Source organism: Sus scrofa, chromosome 15 (genome assembly GCF_054392235.1).
Source record: "Sus scrofa isolate SSC_HxYL_T2T_F1_AM1 chromosome 15, Sscrofa_HxYL_maternal_Yorkshire_Landrace_v2.0, whole genome shotgun sequence".
In the NCBI taxonomy this organism is placed as follows: domain Eukaryota; kingdom Metazoa; phylum Chordata; class Mammalia; order Artiodactyla; family Suidae; genus Sus; species Sus scrofa.
The window spans coordinates 118,394,187-118,414,274 of NC_139397.1; the positions used below are offsets into that span (position 1 = coordinate 118,394,187).

At 44.5% G+C, this 20,088-nt stretch overlaps 1 protein-coding gene and 1 long non-coding RNA gene across 16 annotated transcripts in view; one reads left to right on the plus strand and one right to left on the minus strand.

Annotated features, from left to right (window-relative positions):
* SPATS2L (spermatogenesis associated serine rich 2 like) overlaps positions 1–20,088 on the plus strand; it is a 181,059-nt gene that overhangs the window by 138,414 nt on the left and 22,557 nt on the right. For 8 of the 15 annotated variants that reach the window (NM_001177916.1, XM_084998081.1, XM_084998078.1 and 5 more), the window contains 2 exon segments: positions 2,051–2,257; positions 3,600–3,735. In NM_001177916.1, the coding sequence (NP_001171387.1) occupies positions 2,051–2,257; positions 3,600–3,735 (343 nt within the window). 15 annotated transcript variants of the gene reach the window in all.
* LOC146396078 (uncharacterized) overlaps positions 1–20,088 on the minus strand; it is a 1,511,729-nt gene that overhangs the window by 107,771 nt on the left and 1,383,870 nt on the right. The window lies entirely within an intron of this gene.

Sequence of the window (20,088 nt, forward strand, 5' to 3'; positions counted from 1 at the left end):
ATAAGTGCTATGGGAAAATTCCTGCACACTAAAGTTTGGCAACCACTGCCCTACAGTGAAGTTCCAAACTTTAGGATAACTAAGGATAAAATTGCATATGACCATTTAAATATATTTTATTACTGGAGGAAAGGATGTTTTCAGTACTTAATTACTTTGTTCACTACCTGGAATGAACCTTTCATTTTGTGCTGTTAATTCCCCTTGAAGTAAATTTTAAAGGGCACTCGGTATTCAGCCCATAAAAGGTATGTTGTACCTTTTGGATGTATGGGTAATGACCGATAGATTCAACTAAAGTCAAGTTTACACATCATAAATGGGCATATATCTAAAATCTAATCAACTAGGACCATGATCATACTTTTTTGTACCTTCCAAGGGCAGTCTCTGTAATTTTTTTTTATTATTGCTCAATGAATTTATTACATTTGTAGTTGTACAATGATCATCACAATCCAATTTTATAGGATTTCCATCCCACAACAGTCTCTGTAATGTTTGACGGGGTCAGGAAAGGGCTTTATTTCTTATTCTTTTCCTATGACATCATTTTAAGAGTACTTTAATTCAGTCACAGTTCTACAGATAGTTACTGAGCTAGACACAAGTAACTGGAGCTTTAAAAATGAATCTAATTTCAGTGTCTGGCTTCAAGGGAGTCATAGCCTCTGCAAGGAAGGGGCAGACATGGAAACCTTGTGTTAAAATATAATGTGTGAAGGAGTTCCTGTAGTGGCTCAGCAGAAACAAACCCAACTAGTACCCATGAGGACACGGGTTCAATCCCTGGCCTTGCTCAGTGGGTTAAGGATCTGGTATTGCCATGAGCTGTGGTGTAGGTCGCAGACTTGGCTCAGATCTGGAGTTGCTGTGGCTGTGGTGTAGGCCGGTAGCTGCAGCTCTGATTCGAGCCCTAGCCTGGGAACTTCCATATGCTGCAGGTATGAACCTAAAAAGACAAAAAAATCTATCTATCCATCTATCTATCTATCTATCTATTTATCTATCTATCTATCTACCATGCATGCATGAAGTTTTTATGAGGCACAAGAAGGTAGAGAGAAATGAGGCTGGGTGACTATCTGAAAAGAGTCTGGGCTTCCTAGAGATGATGTTATGCTCTGTTTGAGTGTGAGCCACAGTTGACCAGAGAAGTGGAGTCATTCCTACAGGGCCATCCGGACCTAAGGAAGATCTTTCTACTATGCCCAGCTTTCTCCGAACCTGACCTGCAAAAGCAGGCTGGCTTCTCGTTTTTCACACCCAAAGCTCTCTCTGGTTGTAAGATGTTAAGGGTGATACATTTCCTTTTGAGGCCACTAAGGTGCCATTTAATTCACTCCAGCAATAACTAAATAGGAACTTACCTTTAAAAAGATGCCGAAAGCAATGCTCTGCTAATTTATTGCCACATCTGTTAAAGCTCCAGAGAGAATCTGACTCCCTCGATTTTAAATGTAGTTGAGTTATTGTGATGATGTTTCCTGATTTAATCCTTCCATAAATTAGAGGAAATGAGCATAGTACCTGTTGTCACTTCATTCTTGCCCCATCTCCAATCCCTCTTCTGCTTTCATTAATTCTGAATAAAATACCACAAGACATTGATGTAGCACGTGGAGATGGGAGGGCTATGTTTTTATAGCCTCAGTATGAAATCATACTTAAAGATGCCTAAGTCTTTACAGGAGGGGAGGGGGGAACTGCTTATCTCCTGGAAGGCTCCTAATGCCTTTCCTGGGTAGTTATGGCTGAAGAAACTAAAGCTCACAAATGTGCAGTGGCTTGCCTGGGCTCACTCTGCAAGTAATTACTAGAGCCAAAACACCCACCCAGGTCTTCTGACTCCAAGTGTAAGGCTCTTTCTAATACCTCCTTCCATCTTCTGGGGATCTATTAAAACCGTGTCTTAACTGTTTGCAGTGAAAGGCACGATGGCCAACATGAAAACAAAAAATAAAAATCGTGGCACCCCCCGCCCCCATTACATTATCATCAGTGTTTTCAGTTTATCACTTCACCGTCATTATTTGGTGTTTTCTTACAGAAGGCAACAGACCACTGCAACAGAAACTATCCTTAGATGGGAGCCCCAAATCTATACATGGAACACCCGAGAGGTCAGATGGCCTACAGTGGTCAGCTGAGCAGCCTTGTCACCCAAGCAAGCCTAAGGCAAAAACTTCTCCTGTTAAGTCCAATGCCCCCGCAGCTCATCTTGAAATAAAGCCAGATGAGCTGGCAAAGAAAAGAGGTAAAGTGACTTCTTTTGCACAAATGATTCAACATATTTTCGCATACAAAGACAAGTACCTGGAATGACAGAACTTTCTAGAAGATGCTACTTAGTGAAGAGAGAGACACGTGAAATTGCATTTCTTTCTGTGAGCCACACAGACTGAAAGCCAGCTCTGATCCCTCCCTCGTTAATCCAAGGTCTTGAGTGTTTCAGTGGAATCAGGTCCCCCTTCCCTGCCCCACTTAGTAGGCATGGAACTTCTCTTAGTAGGCATGGATCAATTTGTACCACAAGTACTCTCTACCCTGACATCCTACAAAGCAAACGTTAATGCAGGAGCTCCTTTGGCACCGTCTATGCTGGCGGTTCTCCCCATATACAAGTTCCGAACCTGCATTGAATGAAGATGAGTCTAGAGGCTGGTATGTCATCTTCCGATATGATCTTCCTCGTGTAGATTCAATTCTGTGTTAGAACTTTCAGACAAAATCCACTGCAAGAGGGCTTTCTGTTTGACACACTATGTTTTTATTACCTTTGGAGCCTGATATGCTTTATACATAACTGGTATGAAAAATGAAAGGGGCTAAATCACTTCCTCTCTGATTGCCAGGAGATTAAGTAATATTCTTCTCATGCAGCCTCGCTTGTATCTGATTTCCTTGGCTTGGGCTTGATAGACCTTTTCACTTTTCTTGAGAGGGAGTTCTTTCTTCTAAGAAACATGCCCTTGTTGGGATAAGTACAATTTACCTATTTGCTCTGCACTATCTGTAAACCCTGGTGACGGTTTCAGGAAATCAGGAGAGATTGGCACCCACAGAGCTGCTTTAAGTGCTGCTGCTATAATTACAGGCCTGGCTCAGGACCGATGGGGCCAGAGCCAGCGTACCTGGCACCACTGCTCCATCCTCTCTCTAGCTCATTTGTACCTCTCCCAACCTCTCTGTCATTTTCCTCTTCCAAAAAAGCCCTGCTGGCTTTAAATCACACAGAGTGGTGTTTATAGGGAGAGCCAGCAGCACAAATGGTCTTTAGACATATCAGATTCTAAGGAACTGCAGTTAGTAATAGAACATAATGATCAGAGCCTCTTTCCAAAGGGCAAAGGAGACACAGGTGCCCGAAATGGCCCAGCCAGAGCATCCACTGGTGAAGTCACAGCTGGCCCAGCAGCCACACAAACCACCCACTCTGGATTTTAGGGAGTCTGGGTTATAAACATCCTCTTGATTGAAAAACAAGAGGCAAATGTCTTTCTTTTTAATTGGAAGTTGCTTTTGCTGTTATTATTGAGCTCACAAATTAAAAAAAAATGTGCCCAATTGAACATGTTTTCTCTTGACATTAATTTTAGGCCCAAATATTGAGAAATCGGTGAAGGATTTACAGCGCTGCACTGTGTCTCTAACTAGATATCGCGTCATGATCAAGGAAGAAGTGGATAGTTCAGTGAAGAAGATCAAAGCTGCCTTTGCTGAATTACACAACTGGTGAGTAATTTGACTTAGAAACTATAAATCTGTGGCACTTGAGCTGTTCTCATAGGTAAAAGCATCAGATGGAAAATGGTGTTTATTTAGCACATAAACATCACCAAACAACACTTCAGGAGATTTTCTTAAGCTCTGCAGACCGAGCCGTATATCTTGGGAATAAAAAAGAGAGAGAGGGAAAATGCTGGAATAAAAAGAAACCTGATACACATAATTCACTGGAGTTTAATGTTGGCCCAAAAGTGTATGAATGATGTAGAAAACAACCTCAACAAAGAACAAAACCTCCAAAATGATATTCTGACAAATCTTTGGAAGGCTAACATTATGAATGCTACTCAGAGAAGAATATCTTCCAGCCTGGTAGCATTATAAAAGAAGAAAAATTCCCCTAACAAAACTCAGACGTGTCTTACATAAGCTTAGTGATAGAACTCCATTCTTGGGTGCCTTTAAGACTGGAATTGAGAAATGGTACATCAGTGTGGCCTTGGTCCTGCCCTGCCCTCCTCTGCCACTGATTTTGATGGAAGACATTTCTTTCAGCCCTATACATCTGCTTGTGTGTATAATTGGAGTGAAATAGCTATTCTTAAAAAGGTTAGGTTATTATCAGTAGAAGAATGTTCTCAGTATATCAATCAGGACTCTTTCAGTTTCAAGTGACAGAAACCCCAGTCACACTAGTTAATGACAAGAGAGGATTTACTGGCTGATGTACATGAAAATTCCAGGAGGTTCCTTTAGGCAAATTTGGTTCTAAGCCCAATATATTCTCAGGATTCAGTCCCTCTCTCTCTGCCTCCCTCTCTCTCTCCCTCCTTTCCTCACTCACTGCCTCTCACCTTCTCCTGGTTCTGCTTATCCTTGGCCTCATTCTTAGGCACAACATCTCCATGTAGCAGCAAAGAGAACCCACTGGTAGCTCCAAGGGTACGTAATCTTTAGCCCCTGTGATCCGAGGAAGGGCTTTGTTTGCCATCATTCTAACACAAAGTCCAAGGGCTAATTTCCATTGGCTGGGTTGGGTCTTGCATCTTGTCCAGAAACCGGTCATGGTGGCTAGAGGGACAGAGTTTTCCTATCGGCCAGGCTGGAGCCACATGCCTACCATATAGTCAGCCGTGGAGGGAGCCCCAACCCCGAACTCCATGAACTGAGAGTCAAAGAGCCATGGTTCCCAGAGGAAAGTCATGGCGTTAAAGAGGAAAATAGAGAATGGAGAAAAAGCGTATCCACAATGGCCCGGCTCACGTACCATGTTTCCTTTATTGGCCTCCCTGATTCTAGAATTTGATCACAATTTCTGCCTATTTTGCCCATTCCAAGTCCCCTTTTTTTGACATTGATGTGCTTTTTTGCTGATTGGAAAGTCGTGTGAAACTCAAAATTAAGCCGAACACTAACCTAACCTAAAATTCTTGACTATTAAACCATCTGCTACATGTAATGGAAGATTCCAAGGGTACAGAAGACACTTGGGACTTGAGAGAAAACCATCTCCTCCAGTTATTCAGTGAGGAATCATTTTCCCTCCACCCATTCACGACGTCCCCTCCTTAGTGGACTGCTTCTCTGTTTGACCAGATTATAACCTCACTAGTTTTCAAAGCAGAGTCCTAGAATATATTCGAAAGTACTTGGAGAAAGTAAAGATGCTATACAAATGGAAGGTGTCATTGTTGTGGTTGTTATTATTATTTTTATTATTAGTTTTTAAGTATTTTTTAATTTTTTTAAATTTATTTTTATTTACTTATTTTGCTTTTTAGGGCCACATCCGAGGCATATGGAGGTTCCCAGGCTAGGGGTCAAATCAGAGCTACAGCTGCCGGCCTACACCACAGCCACAGCAAGGCAGGATCCAGGCCATGTCTGCAATCTACACCACAGCTCACGGCACCACCAGATCCTTAACCCACTGAGCAAGGCCCCATAACTCATGCTTCCTAGTTGGATTTGTCTCCACTGCGCCATGACGGGAACTCCTAGTTTTTTAAATTTTACACATCTGTGACTTTTCCAGTTTATCCTGAAGTTACCCTAATATATAAAAGCACACACTTAACTTCCAGGCTGGTTCTCTAGAGCTGGAGTCAGCACACTTTCTGGAAAGGGCCTCTAGTAAATGTCGTAAACTTTATGGGCTCTCAGGTCTCTGGGCACCTCCTCCGCTGTGTTGTTGTGACGTGGAAGCAGCCAGAGAGCACCCAGGGAGGCAGTGGGCCAGATCTGGCTCTTGGGGGTCGTAGTTTTCCCGCCTCTGTCTGGAGGGGTCAGTGAGCTGCTCCCAGCAGCAGACCCGCAGTGGTGGTTGCAGAGTAAACTCTCGCACTGAGGCCTCTGTATGATACCTTCCATCTGAGTGACTCACACACTAACTGACAAAATGTAGTGGTGACCTCAAATTACCTCTCTCCACCAGCTGCTCTGAGTACTCTTATTTTTTATTTTATGTTATTTCCTTAGTCAAATGAACATTGTATGGCTCATGAGACATCTTGAGATTTATAGCAGGTTCTCTGAATGCTTTATTCCTCAAGAGCTGAAAGTGTGGGGCCAGGAAAGTCAGCAGCCAGGGAAGTTGTGTATCTTTTCTCTGCTTGTAATTCACATTGCATTTTAAACTGACGGAAAGGATCCCTTCTGAATGAGCTCTGCCAAGCAACTCGGCTGTTTAAAAGTCACTTATGCTTGACAAAATGGCACTTTTCCTCCAAACTGAAGAAGGCGCAATTTGGATCAACTCTTTTCTGTATGCCATTGCTACCAAATGAGAAAACATCACCACTTGTTTTCTGACCTAACCCTTAATTTGTAATCCCCAAATGATTACATAAATGTGAACTTAAACATAAAACTAAAGTATTTTTAATCAACCATTTGCATGCCTTTATGCCGAAGGGGAAAACTTTGCCTCTGTTTGAAATACGCCTGCAGCCCAGGCAACAGGGTGATGGACTTGAATTAAGCCTCTCTCATTTTCTGAGGAGCAAAGGATAAGTTTTAGGGATTGTGGTGCTCTTGAAAAATAGCAGGTCACCGAATTGAAGAAGGCAGCTTAAATGCTTAAAAAAAAAAAGAAGTTTTCCTGGTGGTGGTGAAATCACGAACTCTAAGCACTAGAGAGACTTCTCAACACAGCTCTATGGAAACCTCAGGGTTTCATCGTAGGGTACATCCAGATTCGGAGGAGTGCTGGTTCGGAGGCAGATGTTGACTCATCTGGTGCACAAGCTACAGGGTCGTAGTATGTGTCCCACTGCCAGTTCCCCTCCCCTTCCTTGGGGCTGCCCCGTTTTCTCCACCAAAGCACTCAGTAGACATGTAGAAATAAGCAGACCCTCTCGAGTAATAAGTTCTCACCATTCACTGTGCCAGCTTCAGGAGGTGAACCCAAAGACTACTGGGGTTCACGGGAATGGCGATTGTGTGAGGTTGAGAGAAAACACTTGTTTGCACATGCTCCGTACGGAGGGAGCAAATATCTGGGAAAATGAAGGAAACGCTTATCCTTCCCGATCTGGCTGGGAGGACTACTTTGCTCAGTATGTTATTCAACAAAACCATTGAGTTGCTAATTTCTACCATCCAAGTTGGCACTTCACCAGGACACAGTTAGACAGGGCTAAACGACCATTACATGGATCCTTCTCATCTTCCCAGACAGAACTGGAGATTGAAGAGGGGAACAAAGATGACACAATACCCTCACCATATGTCTTCACAGAAAATAAATCTTGCAACATGAGTGTCTGTGTGAAAAGTCACATCAGGAACTAACATGAAACAGCTGGTTTCTCTTCTATATGATTGGCCCCCTACCACAACTGGAAAATATGCATCCTTCGGAATCATAGCTGCCAGGTTTAATTGCTTTGTGTGCAAACTAGTCTAGCGTCTCATCACAAATCTGTGTGTGTGTGCATGTCCAAGTTGTTGTTGACGGCTTTAAAGGAGCAATAAAACATTAAATTCAAAAGGAAAGAAAAAAAAAAAAAAACATTGGGGAAGGAGAGTAATACTTGAGAGTTTTGCCATATGCTGGGGGAGAAAGGATTACAAAATAGAGCTGTAAAAATTGTTAGGTGCTATTGTCAATTTAACATCTCATTAAAAGCACTCCTAAAGAAAACGGAAGATGGTGACGAGCCAGAAGGATAGAGTGTGTGCTGGGGCAACAGGGTTGCAGAGAATGGGGCCTGGAGGGGACCATATTTTTAGGCTGCTTTGCTTTCACGAAGGAAAGGGCAGTCAGTCAAAGCATGCCTTCTGTGTAAAGGGGCCAGAAATGTTCTTATACCTCGTGTTTATATTCTCTTGAAGCAGGACCAAGAAATTGGAAGTAGGTCAGGAGTTTCTCAGCTTTCTGGACCCTAAGCCCCTGCCCACCTCCCCTTGCTCTGTCTCTTTCCTTCCATCTTGGGAGTTTCCTCCCTCCCAGCAAAGGCAGTGAACCTTCTACTGCCCCCTACAGGCTGGGGCTCCTCACTACACCCCACTCACTAAGGGACAGGACCTTCCTTGTAAGGGGCTCCCCTATCTTTTTCCTCTTCTTCCTTTCAACCACTGAAACTCATTTTCAAGTTAACTGATAAGCTCATCCTTTTGATGACTGTGTGTCCTCACTCCCAGAGTGACAGATTTGCATGTGAACCAGAGTTAACAGAGTCTGTTGAGACTCTCCACCAGGCGAAAGAGTCACTCTAAAAGTAAGAATTGCAGGCTGAAGAAAAAGCCATTTTTAGATAAGTATATCTTCTTCTGCATCCCTCAAATCCCACTCGAAAGGGGACCTCTTATCTGCTACCGAGGCCCTGTTGGAAGCCAAGCAGAACCACACACAGATCACCGGAGGTGGCCGGCAGGGTGGCCCCACACACAGACCAAATATCACTGCTGTGATATTTTAAATATTGTATTTTTTTGCTGGAATAGGAACTTGACAAGGCCTCCCAAAGAAGAAATTGCCAGTGAGGCTGCTGCATTTCAGAACCAGGCAAGCAGCAATCTGCCCCATGTCCCCACTTTGCTGCTCCTTGGGTGCCCAAATAATATCAAAATCTTAAGATCATGCAGCCTTGAAGCTACTTTAGTTTGAGTCCCAATAAGACCATTTTTCTTCACTTTCGCAGACTTCTTACATAGCAGGGTTCTTTCCTCATTGGTTGTTTTTCCCCCTCCTTCCCCAATTCCCCAAACTTTCAGCTGCTTTTTTTTTTTTAATACCTGGCTTTCCATACAAGGCTAAAAGCCTGGTTTTTCTGTACTCTTTGGGTTTTTATTTGTTCTCTTTGTGACTAACTTAACACTGACTGAAAGATGATGTCTGTAAATTAATATTTACTTCTCTCCATTCCAAAGTATATGTGTATGCACTATAATTACACACTCTCAGAGCTTTGCGGTCCTCCTTTGCCTTGGCACCACCCCCAGAGATGCTGATTTCACTGGGTGCAAGTGAACCCAGGAATAGGGTTTTTCTGTTTTTAAAGAACCTCAGGGGAACCCCAGATGATTCTCTTGTGCATCTGCGGTTGGAAACCACCCATTGAGAGCCTTATAAAAGGGGTGATGCATTTGGGGCTAGAGCAGTGTTCCCAACCCGATGAATTTGCCCCCCGAGAGACCGTTAGCATGTCTGGAAATATTTGGGGTTGTCACAGCGGCAGAGAGGCAGTGCTATTGGCTTCCCGTAGGTAGAGGCCTGGGGTGCTGCTCCTTATCCTAGTGGACACAGGACAGTGTCCCCACCCCCAACAAAGAACGGTTGCAGGAAGGGGGACCCCTTCTGGGCCCGTGCATGGCTCTTGTCTAACACTCGGAAATGAATTGTCAGAAGAGACACACGTGCTAACAAAGCAAAAGACTTTGTTGATAAGGGGGGCGGGGCGGAGAGCAGCAGGGTGAGGGAACCCAGGAGAACTGCCCTGCCACTGGGCTCTCAGACTCTGGTTTATGGGCATGGGGTTAGTTTCCGGGTGATCTCTGGCCAGTTGTCTTACTCAGCCTATACTTGGTCTGGCTCGGGGTCCTTCTTGGTGGCTGTGCACCTGTCAGCCAAGATGGATTCCAGCGCGAAGGATCCTGGGAGGTTGTTCGTCTCCACCCCCCCTACTGACCCCTCCCACATCCTCCCAGTTTGTCTTCAGGGCAGCACCAGGTTCCTTATGGGGCCTCCTGTTGTGAGACAACGCGTGCAAGTGGCTATTCTGGTGCCTGGCCAAGGTGGGGCGGTTTCAGTCCGTGGTCCCTGAACAGAATGACCTGGCCCGAGATGTCAGTAATGCTGAGAATACGTGGGAGAGAGGCACCAGTCCTTCTGCATCTTCTGCTATAGCTCCTTGGGAAAAGGATGGAAGTTCCTCCCTTTGTCAACCCCCCAAGTACCTCTCTGCCCCTCCTGCAGCTGCCTTCCTAACCCGCCACTGCAGACAGGAGAGGGGAGGTGTCCCTCACGTGTCCAAATCATGTCCGTACCCCCCCAGACATGGCCAGAGTCTTCTCTTTCACATCAGTGCAGTAGGAAGATATTTTTTCCATACTTCCTGAAACATAAACCTTCTAGCTACACATTTTAAAGATCAAATTATAATTTTGTTTCCTTAAAGCCAGAAGAAAAAAAATTTTTTTTTTTACATGGAAGTGTAGAAAATGGAGGGCTTTCCTTCTCTGTCTATTTTTCATTATGGAATTCAAGTCAGTTCTTAGGAGAAAATGGGAAAATTAAGAACTGAAGGTTATAGCTAGTGATAGGCCATCAGTTTCATTCGCCATTCTGACTCTACCTGAGTCTTTTTTTCTTATTTTGCAATAAAACCAAATATCGCAGTGGGGACAGGGATTAGACGATCTGAGGCATGTAAAGATAAATACAGTAGGGAATTGTTCCAGCAAGTGTCTGTTTGAGGGATTATTGTTTTCCTTTGGCTTTAGCCAGGCAGCAATATTACTTGGTGTTCCTGGCCATACGTGGTGTTTATCCAACTACAGTGATGCCAGCGACATCCCCAGGTGTGCCAGCCTTTGTGCCATTTAGACTGAAGGACAACAGAAGGTCTCTTTGCAATCTTATGGCGCTGTGGTGGTTGGGCAGCTACTTGTTGACCATTGAATTAATTGGGAGAATATTGAAACTATGGCACTCTGTCTACTTTGATAGGTAAGTACAAGGAAAATATGTATTAGGTGAAACCCCTAGAATCAGACCCGTGTCACGGAATAGATGTTGTGGCAACAAGCAGACTTGAGTTTGACTTTCGTCACATGGAGGATGTTGGTATGAGCATGAGTAATGAGTTGTGACTTCACTGCAAAACCATGTAGCTGAAACAGTAAGCATTCCTGGTTGACCCACGAGCATGTCTGGAGTGTCTGGAGCAGTGTGTTGTCCAGTAATAAAATGATGCTTTTCTCAGTGCCAGTCAACAAGGGATGTTTATTGTAGAGTCACCAGTAGAACTGACATGAGGAACATTTGCAGCCACTTAATATTGTCATGTAATAACTTTACCGAGCCTTCAGTCCCCTATTAAAATATTGACAATGTTGGAGTTCCCTGGTGGCCTAGTGGTTAAGGATCTGACATTGTCACTGCTGTACTGTGGGTTTGATCTCTGGCCCAGGAACTTTTGCACCACAGGCACACACACACATACACACACACACACACACACACACACAATGCAAACTCTTGATTTTATCTGTGTCACATGTTTAGGCCTTGAGCCAGCAAAATCCAGCAATCATTTATATATTTATCTCCATAATGTGTTAAATGATTGCTAGATTTTGCCACCTAAACCTTTGTTTAGGTTTAGTAGCCTAAACACTTGACACACACAAAACCAAGTGTTAACTTTGTATTTTTAAATGTCTTTAATTTCTGTATTTATTTATTTTTTTCTTTTTAGGGCCGCAGTTGCAGCATATGGAAGTTCCCAGGCCAGGGGTTGAATAGAGCTGCAGCTGCTGGTCTAAACCACAGCCGCAACAACACCAGATCCGAGCTGCTTCTGTGACCTACACCACAGCTCATGACAACACCAGATCCTTAACCCGCTGAGCGAGACCAGTAATTGAACCCACATCTTCATAGACTCTATGCTGGGTTGTTAACCCACTGAACCACAATGGGAACTCTTGTATTTTTAGTGGTTTTTAAAAGAAATTTAATACAAGGTCTCTACGTCCTTCTGCTCTGGAAGGGAATACAGTCTTTCCATTGACCAAAACCTGTTACAAGCAAGATTTTCTGACTAAGCCCTTTTCTTTTCATCAGATGGTTTTTCTAACTCTACCTGCTAGTGACTTGTACTGCAAAGCGGAAATTAAACAAACCTGTTCCGTCTGGCCACACCCAATATTTGAGGTCATGCCAGCATATTAAAAGAACACACATTATGGATGGAGTTCCTGTCGTGGTGCAGTGGGTTAAGAATCTGACGGCAGTGACTCTGGTTGCTGGGGAGGTGCAGGTTCAATCCTGGCTGGAGCAGTGGGTTAAAGGATCTGGTGTTGCCACAGCTGCAGCTTGGGTTGCAGTTGGAACTTGGATTCAATCTCTGGCCTGGGAACTTCCATATGCCCTGGATGCAGCCCTAAAAAAAATAAAAAAGGAATGCATGTAACAAAGATGAACATTCACCTGCAAAGGATATCAAAGACAATAATGGAAGAGGCTAATAAATACATTTATGCCCCAAGAGAACCATAGTTGTCACTGTCCTAGCTGACAAACTGCCCAAACTGACTTCTTTTCCTTATTCTGCAGCAGTCCAATAAACAGAAATACGCTCCAGGATCCATTCTGAAGTCATGAAAAGGGTAAATCCCTTATACCAAGGAGGAACTCAAGGTTCCTGTGACTTTGTGACTATAGCAAGTCCCCGTGGTACAGTGCATTTCAAATGTTCCTCGTTTGTGAATATGTGTCATTCTAAATAGGTGTAGCTTGCTCTGTGGAGGTGAAAGCTTCTCCTTTCCTATTTTCTTTCCTCCCCAAGGTTTTTTCCTCTGTGTTAGATGTTCCCCAGGGTCACTGCAGAGACTGAGTGAATCAGTCGACATGAAGGAAGAGCAGGCTGATAAATACAAAAAGTACCGAACTGGCCTTTCCAGTTTGGGTAGAGTCCCCGGGAAACCAGCATAAATAGCCTTTCTGAGCTCCGTGTGTGATTCCTCCATATGTCATGTCAGTGGCACACTTAGCATTGGGAGTCAGCTTTCCATCGCTGCAGGCTTCTTGCAGAACAATAAACCCGCAAGAAGAGCTGGAAGATGAGAAATAGGTCCTGATTTCAGCTTGAAATCTGAAAAGATTTCTGAATCTTTCCAGCAAACGAAAGCCACCCATCAAACCAGCTTGGTAACATGCTCTCTCCAAACATAAAAAGGAATTAAACTGTTCTAACTGTACAATCCCAGAAGGAGAGTATGTATCGTGTGTGTTTAAAATTTACAGTACAGTGAGTTCCCATCGTGGCCCAGCCGAAACGAGCCCAACTAGTACCCATGAGAATGCGGGTTCGATCCCTGGCCTTGCTCAGTGGGTGAAGGATCCAGCGTTGCCATGAGCTGTGGTGTAGGTCGCAGACGCGGCTCAGATCCCTCGTTGCTGTGGCTGTGGCGTAGGCTGGCAGCTACAGCTCAGATTTGACCCTTAGCCAGGGAACTTCCACATGCTGCAAGTGCAGCCGTAAAAAGCAAATAAATAAATAAGAGTTACAATATAATCATTTTCACTGGGAAAACAAGACACATTTGTTCTATAGAGTAGTATAAATATACAATACATTACAGTTTGAAAAGTAGGATCACAATTTCAAAGTGGATCTTGGAACTTAGTTCTATTTATTTGACTAGTACGGCGTGGTCTCTTAAAGTGAGACCCAGGAATCACTTTGGACAGTTTGTCAGCTGGGACAGCCACAAATCATATACAAGCTGGACCCCAAGTCAATATAACAGATTTCCTCATATGTATGTTACATTACTCTTCTATTGACTGTGAACCTTTGGTTCTCAGTCAACCATATTCGAACAAAAGGAACATTTTCCAAGGTTTATGAACAACTTAATTAGGAGGACTGGAGTGTAGATTTAGACAGAACAGGGTTTAAATCTCATCTCCACATATCGTAGCTCTCAATATGGTTGAGTTTCTTAACTTCTACTCTGCTCCAAAACAGGGATACTGCCATCACTTTCTAGGGATCTTCAAATTCATGTGCAAGATAGGCATTTCTTAGATTATCCTAGAAAGTCTCTTGTGTGGCCCAGGATAGAAGTTCACTCGAGGCTGGTTCTCCTCCCTCCTAGATAAGCATTTGTAAATGTCTTTCCCTGTCTACCAAGACACTGGGAAGAATTTAATCCGTAGCACCTTTTCTGTTTATTGGTATGCAGTGGATATGTCATCACAGCCTTTTACTGTTTACTGCCTGATGGAGAGAGGAGTAATGCAAAGGGACCCCGATTCTGAATGGCCACAGTTGTCACCAAATCAGCCCTCCTCCCCCTCCTTTCCCATCTTGCCATGCCTCCTCTACCCTCTCATCCCCCTCTTCATTCATCCATCCAATGGAGCCCAAGGCCTACGGGGTGAAGATAGAAGCCGGCTGTGTAATTCACCACGGCAAACATGGGAGTGGAGCCGTACGGGGGGAATCAATGCTGGCTGGCTGGTTAGGGAAGGAGCTGTCCCAGAGGTGACATTGGAGCTGACTTTTGAGGGAAGACCCAGGGGGATTTGGCAGCCTGAGAAAGGAAGAAGGATTCCATGCAGGAGAAGCCACACAAGGAACAGATAGAAGAGAGCAGCATTCTCTAGAAGGCACATATTCCCTGGGTCTCTCCTCATCAATAAATGAATTTTGAGCACATCCCTCTCAAACCAGATGTGCTCAAAATTTTTGTAGAATAAAAAGTAAGTCCATTGAGGAGTTCCCTTTGTGACGCAGCGGCAACGAACCTGACGAGTATGCATGAGGACCCAGGTTCGATCCCTGGCCTGGCTCAATGGGGGAAGGATCCAGCATTCCCATGAGTTGTGGCGTAGGTGGCAGACACAGCTCGGATCCTGCGTTGCTGTGCCTGTGGTGTAGGCCAGCAGCTATAGCTTCAATTCGACCCCTAGACTGGGAACTTGCATATGCTGCATGTGCAGACCTAAAAAGAAAAGAGAAAGTCGATCAAGTTACTGTTTTCCTTGTGCCCCCGCTTGGGAAGCCACTCACTGGCTGGGGCAGGTCCTGAAGAGGAGGGGCAGCTGGGGAGCCTGGAGGTGCTAGTTGGAAAGAGCCTTTCGGCCCAGACTAAGTGCATATTCTCTCCCCTCCCTTTTTCATGGAAGAGTCAAGAAATTCAGGAGCCAAGAAGCCGGAACAGCGCAGGCTAGGCCTGGCTGCCTTAGGTTGCGAGGAGACTGGCATTTCTGTGACTTTTTGTGCCACATGAGTCTCTTCTTCTTTCTGTTCCTAAGTTATTCAAGTGTAGACACCAGGGTGGCTTCTGCATGGATATCCCCACCCACCAAAATTAGGGAGCAATGCAGCGGTGTTCAGAGTGGTTGGCTTTATGTTGTGTATGAGACGAAGAGAGATTTTTGCCTTGTTTGTTTTATTTTGAAACTCATTTTGTTTTAGCCTGCTTTCTATGTCTCCCATTTTTGTTTTTGTTTTTTAAATGAGTATGTAAAATGGAAGTAAAAATGTGGGGAAGAATGTTACTTCCTTAAATGGTACCCTTGTGCTATAAGACAGTCAACACCCACGGATGGAAGTTTGCTTTCTTTTCCATAGATGTTGTTTTGCCATTTTTTTGTTTTGTTTTGTTTTGTTTTTTTAAAGGAGATGGTGGTAAATCCTATCATTTTTGTAGCTATAGAAGCCGAAATACAGTTGAGTCACTTTACCTGAATAGTGATCTCATGGAAAGAAACAAAATTAAGAAGTCATCAGCAGAGATAAGAAATTGTATTATTATTATTATTATTATTTGTCTTTTTGTCCTTTTAGGGCCACACCCATGGCATATGGAGGTTCCCAGGCTAGGGGTCTAATCAGAGCTGTAGTCGCTGGCCTACGCCAGAGCCACAGCAATGCCGGATCCGAGCCGCACCTGTGACCTACACGACAGCTCAGGGCAGCACCGGATCCTTAACCCACTGAGCGAGGCCAGGGATCGAACCCTCAACCTCATGGTTCCTAGTCAGATTTGTTTCCTCTACGCCACGATGGGAACTCCAAGAAATGATATTATTAAGCAAAATCGAATGTAAAATTATAAATAGAGATATAAAAGGAAAATAGCTTTTTCAGTTGAACATGTGGTAGTGTGGGATTTGTAGAATTTGCAGGATTTTGCAACTCTAAAGTCATTTTTAAATCCCAAGAAGAATCAGGAATTCCTGTGGTTGTTTGTTTTTTCAATTAACTATGTCATTTATAAGGAACCCCAGGATTTGATAAGTGTTAGGAGTTAGTCCTTATGCTACATCTGCCCGTGTCTCATTCCAGAAACGTGCCTCAGACTGTGTGATGAAATATTCATTAACTGTGACTTAAATCATTGTCAAATTCCACCATAAAATATGCGGACTAAGAGATATTAACATTAACAGGTTATATTACCTCTGATAAAAGAAATGGAAATAAAACAGGCTCAGCCTGAAGGACAAATTAAGTGTAGTTGTTGCATTCACGGTCTGCCAGAGAGATTTCACTTTGCCGTATGTGTTTACCGTGATTCATACTCTACTTTTATTTCCCTGAGAATCACAATTACTAGGCAACTGTTCAGAGTTGCATCCCAGCCACAGGTGACGGGCTGGAGACATGCATGTTGGCGTTTGTATGTTTACCAAGTAAACTATGGAATTCAAGAAATCTTTAGATTGGGATTTGTCAATTTCTGCTGCACTAGGAAAAAGAATTCTAATTAGAAGAAGAATACAGGTTGGAGCTCCCATTGAAGCTCAGCAGAAATGAATCTGACCCGTATCCCTGAGGTCCCAGGTTCAATCCCTGGCCTCACTCAGGGGGTTAAGGATCCAGCATTGCCATGAGCTGTGGTGCAGGTCGCAGACATGCCTCGGATCTGGTGTTTCTGTGGCTGTGGTGTAGGCCAGCGGCTACAGCTCCAGTTCGATCCCTAGCCTGGGAACTTCCATGTGTGGGGGGTGCAGCCCTAAAAAGACCAAAAAAAAAAAAGAAGAAGAAGAATACAGGTTGTTGTGAAACCTAAAAGCAAAAATGTACAGAGTAGAAAGTAATAGACCCAGGAATCCCAACAAAAAAACCTAAATAAATAGGCAGAGCCAACTACTGGATGATGAGCCTGGGCGAAACCGGCAAGTGGAGTTGGGTAGGAGAGACATTTCTGGGGTAGACTTTGGACTTGACCGTGTGCGAAGGGAAGGAAGAGGAGTCATGGAAAGTGGTGGGTGCTGATAGTAACCAGCGGACAGGGCGCAGGAGGGTGGACAGGATGGACCTGTGGGGGAAGAAGAATATTTTCCCTCTGCCCTCCTGAGTTCTTGCCTAAGACCCTGGAATAAAAGGCAGATTGACGGGAGAAAAACAAACAGAAGTTTATTAACTTGTACACCTGCTGTGTAAATTCAAGATACCCAAGGAAAAAGAGGACTCCCCGTGGTGGCCTAGAATTCAGGACTAAATACCATCTTAACAGGGAAAGCGGAGAGGGTGGGGGCCTCTTAGGGGAGAGAAAATGATTTTTAGAAAAAAAATGAATGGCTCCTTAGACGACCAGCTGGGAAACAGTGTGTGACAAAATCTGAGTGTGGTGTCGATTCTAGTCTCCTCCCCTGGGACAAGAGTCCACAATGGTCCCTGATTGATGAAACTCCTGGGGACGGAGGGGGATTAATGACACCCGAGCCCCTTTGGGATGATCTGTCTTCAAGCAGATATGAGAAGTTCAGAGATAGCCTCTCTCCAAACCACATGGCTCACAATAATCGATATTCCAAAGTGCCTTATTTTGGGGTGGCATCTGCTAGTCTTCAGGGAGTAGAACAGAGAAAGGAGGAACGGGGAATTGGCAGCCATGCGAGAGCACGGGCACCATTCGTAGGCACCTGTCCTGTTAGGGCCGCCTGTCCTCCTGACCGTAGGAGTAGAGAACCACACACAGCCTTGCTGCATTTGCGCCTGTCAAGCCGGAGACAGCTTTGTTAACAGCAGCAAGAGCTGAGAAAAGGGTGAGCTGAAACCCCTGACTACTTCTGCCCTGGGTCCAGGAATTCCTGCCAATACTTGGGTGATTAGACTAGAAATGGTACCCATGGTAACAGTACAGTGCACCCTGAGTGTATAAAGGGAGTTTTTCTGCCCTCAGCCAGGAAGGCACCATCCTCTCACCCAGGGCAAGGGACGTGGATGCTTAAACTCCTGGGCAATACAGGTGGCCTCTTCCATCAGCGCCAGCTCCCAGCTCAAGGTCGGCTGAGCAGCCACTAGGGGCTACCAGGGTGCCAGGTGCTCAGCTGGCATTCTTCCTGATGGTCACAATTCTTACTTTTAATGGGAGACTAGTAAGGGACAGAGCCCTCAGTGGGGGGAAACGTTTGCACATGACTCTTTCTCGTTAGTGAAAGAAGTAGAAGTTCTTTATACAGAAAGTCTGGCTTTATGGCTTATCACTCATCTGCATGCTTTGAGCTCTTTGGTACAGGCCAGGAAGGCTGAAGCACCCCCTTTGCATTCATTAGAACCCTTCCTCCCCAGCCATCTCCACGTTCTCTTCTGCTATGATGGGCCAGGGACAGGAGGCTATGCTGCATGCTTCTCCTGCCAGTTAGCGCGGGCTCTACCAGCTGCCTGGGCTCTCCACCTGCTTCAATCTGTTTGGCAGCTGAGGAGTTAAGGAAGCTCCACACCAAAGCACTTCATCCACCAGAAGGTCCCGAAGCAAAATTGTCTGGGATCAGATGGTCGCAGGCAATTTCTCTCACTACGGCCTCCCGGAGGCCAGCTCTGAAAGATGAAATGTGGCCTAGTTTTAACTCTTTAACATCTGACTCAGGCTGCTGTTGCACATTGTTCAGCTGTCTTTGAAATGCCGCTTTCACTCCTCCGTCTCCAGCAGCAGCTTCTGCTCTCCAGCTTCGCACCCTCTGACAGTCCTGTGGCTGCTCCCCATCAGGGCATCTTTTATTTATGAAGCACCACCAGACCCATGCGGTTCCTCCGAGCTCCTGGGTGAAGCTGTTTTGTCACTCAGCATCTCCGTCTCCACATTTAAAGAAGAGTCTTTCACAGAGCAGAGAACGATCAATCCACTCTGGCCGAAGTGCTTTTCTGATTCTGATTCCTTTTATTAGTGTTATTATTAGTCCCCTGTAGAAGGGAATCGAGACAGTGGAAACATTTGTACAAAACGACACTTTATCTCTGTGATTAACTATATAATAAACCATAAAGGCTCTGCCATGGTAATCTCCCTCTCCTCACACCTTATTGCTTTAATAATAAAAGCTTTTTTATGGCAACCAAATAAAATTTTACTATCCAGGCAGTTTAGATAAAATGAGAAGATATGTTTTTGGAAGGATAAAGGGCACATCTGAAACATGAGAGGTCAGTGTGGGTTTTGCGTGAGCTCAGTTTTTGGAGAACATGTTTGCAGTGTCTTCAATCTGGCATCCTCCCGGGGACTCTATTCAGCCATTTAGAGAACCTTTAGCGGTCAGCAAAAAGCCAATGAAAGGTTCTCTGTTTCTATCAAGTATGCAGGGTCACTGCTGAAAAGCAAAAATGCTGAAGACCTGGAAATTGCAGATGATGAGTGGGAGAAAGCACGCATTTCAAACATTTATTACCAGCCCATTTGCACACGGAATCAGGAACTGCATGTTTTCATTCTGAGCCAAACCCTGTGCGGTTTCATGAACATCATTGCACTTTTATTCACAAGCTTATGTTAGATACCATCGGTGACAAAAGTTGCATAAATTTTTGCATCAACATGATTTGTATGCAGGCACCACAATATACCAATTAAGGAGTTTCGTTATTGTTATGCCATGCAAGAATGAATCTGCTGTCTTCCCTTCCGTTCATTGCTATCAAGCAGTTTTTGTCAATCAGCTCACAGTACTCTGAACTCATAAAGTTGAACAGAAGTTTTAGAACTCTGTCAGAGCTTCCCTGAAGAAATGATGATTAAGCAGAGTCTTGAAGGAGGACTCAAAGTGAATGAGATGGAGAAAGACAGGATTGGGGAGGAGGATTGTCTTCTGGCAGCAGGAAGGGCATGTGCCAAGGTCCTGTGGTGAGGAGACAGCAGAGCTCATGCCTCCTGGGGTGCTGGGAAGCTTAAAGGAGA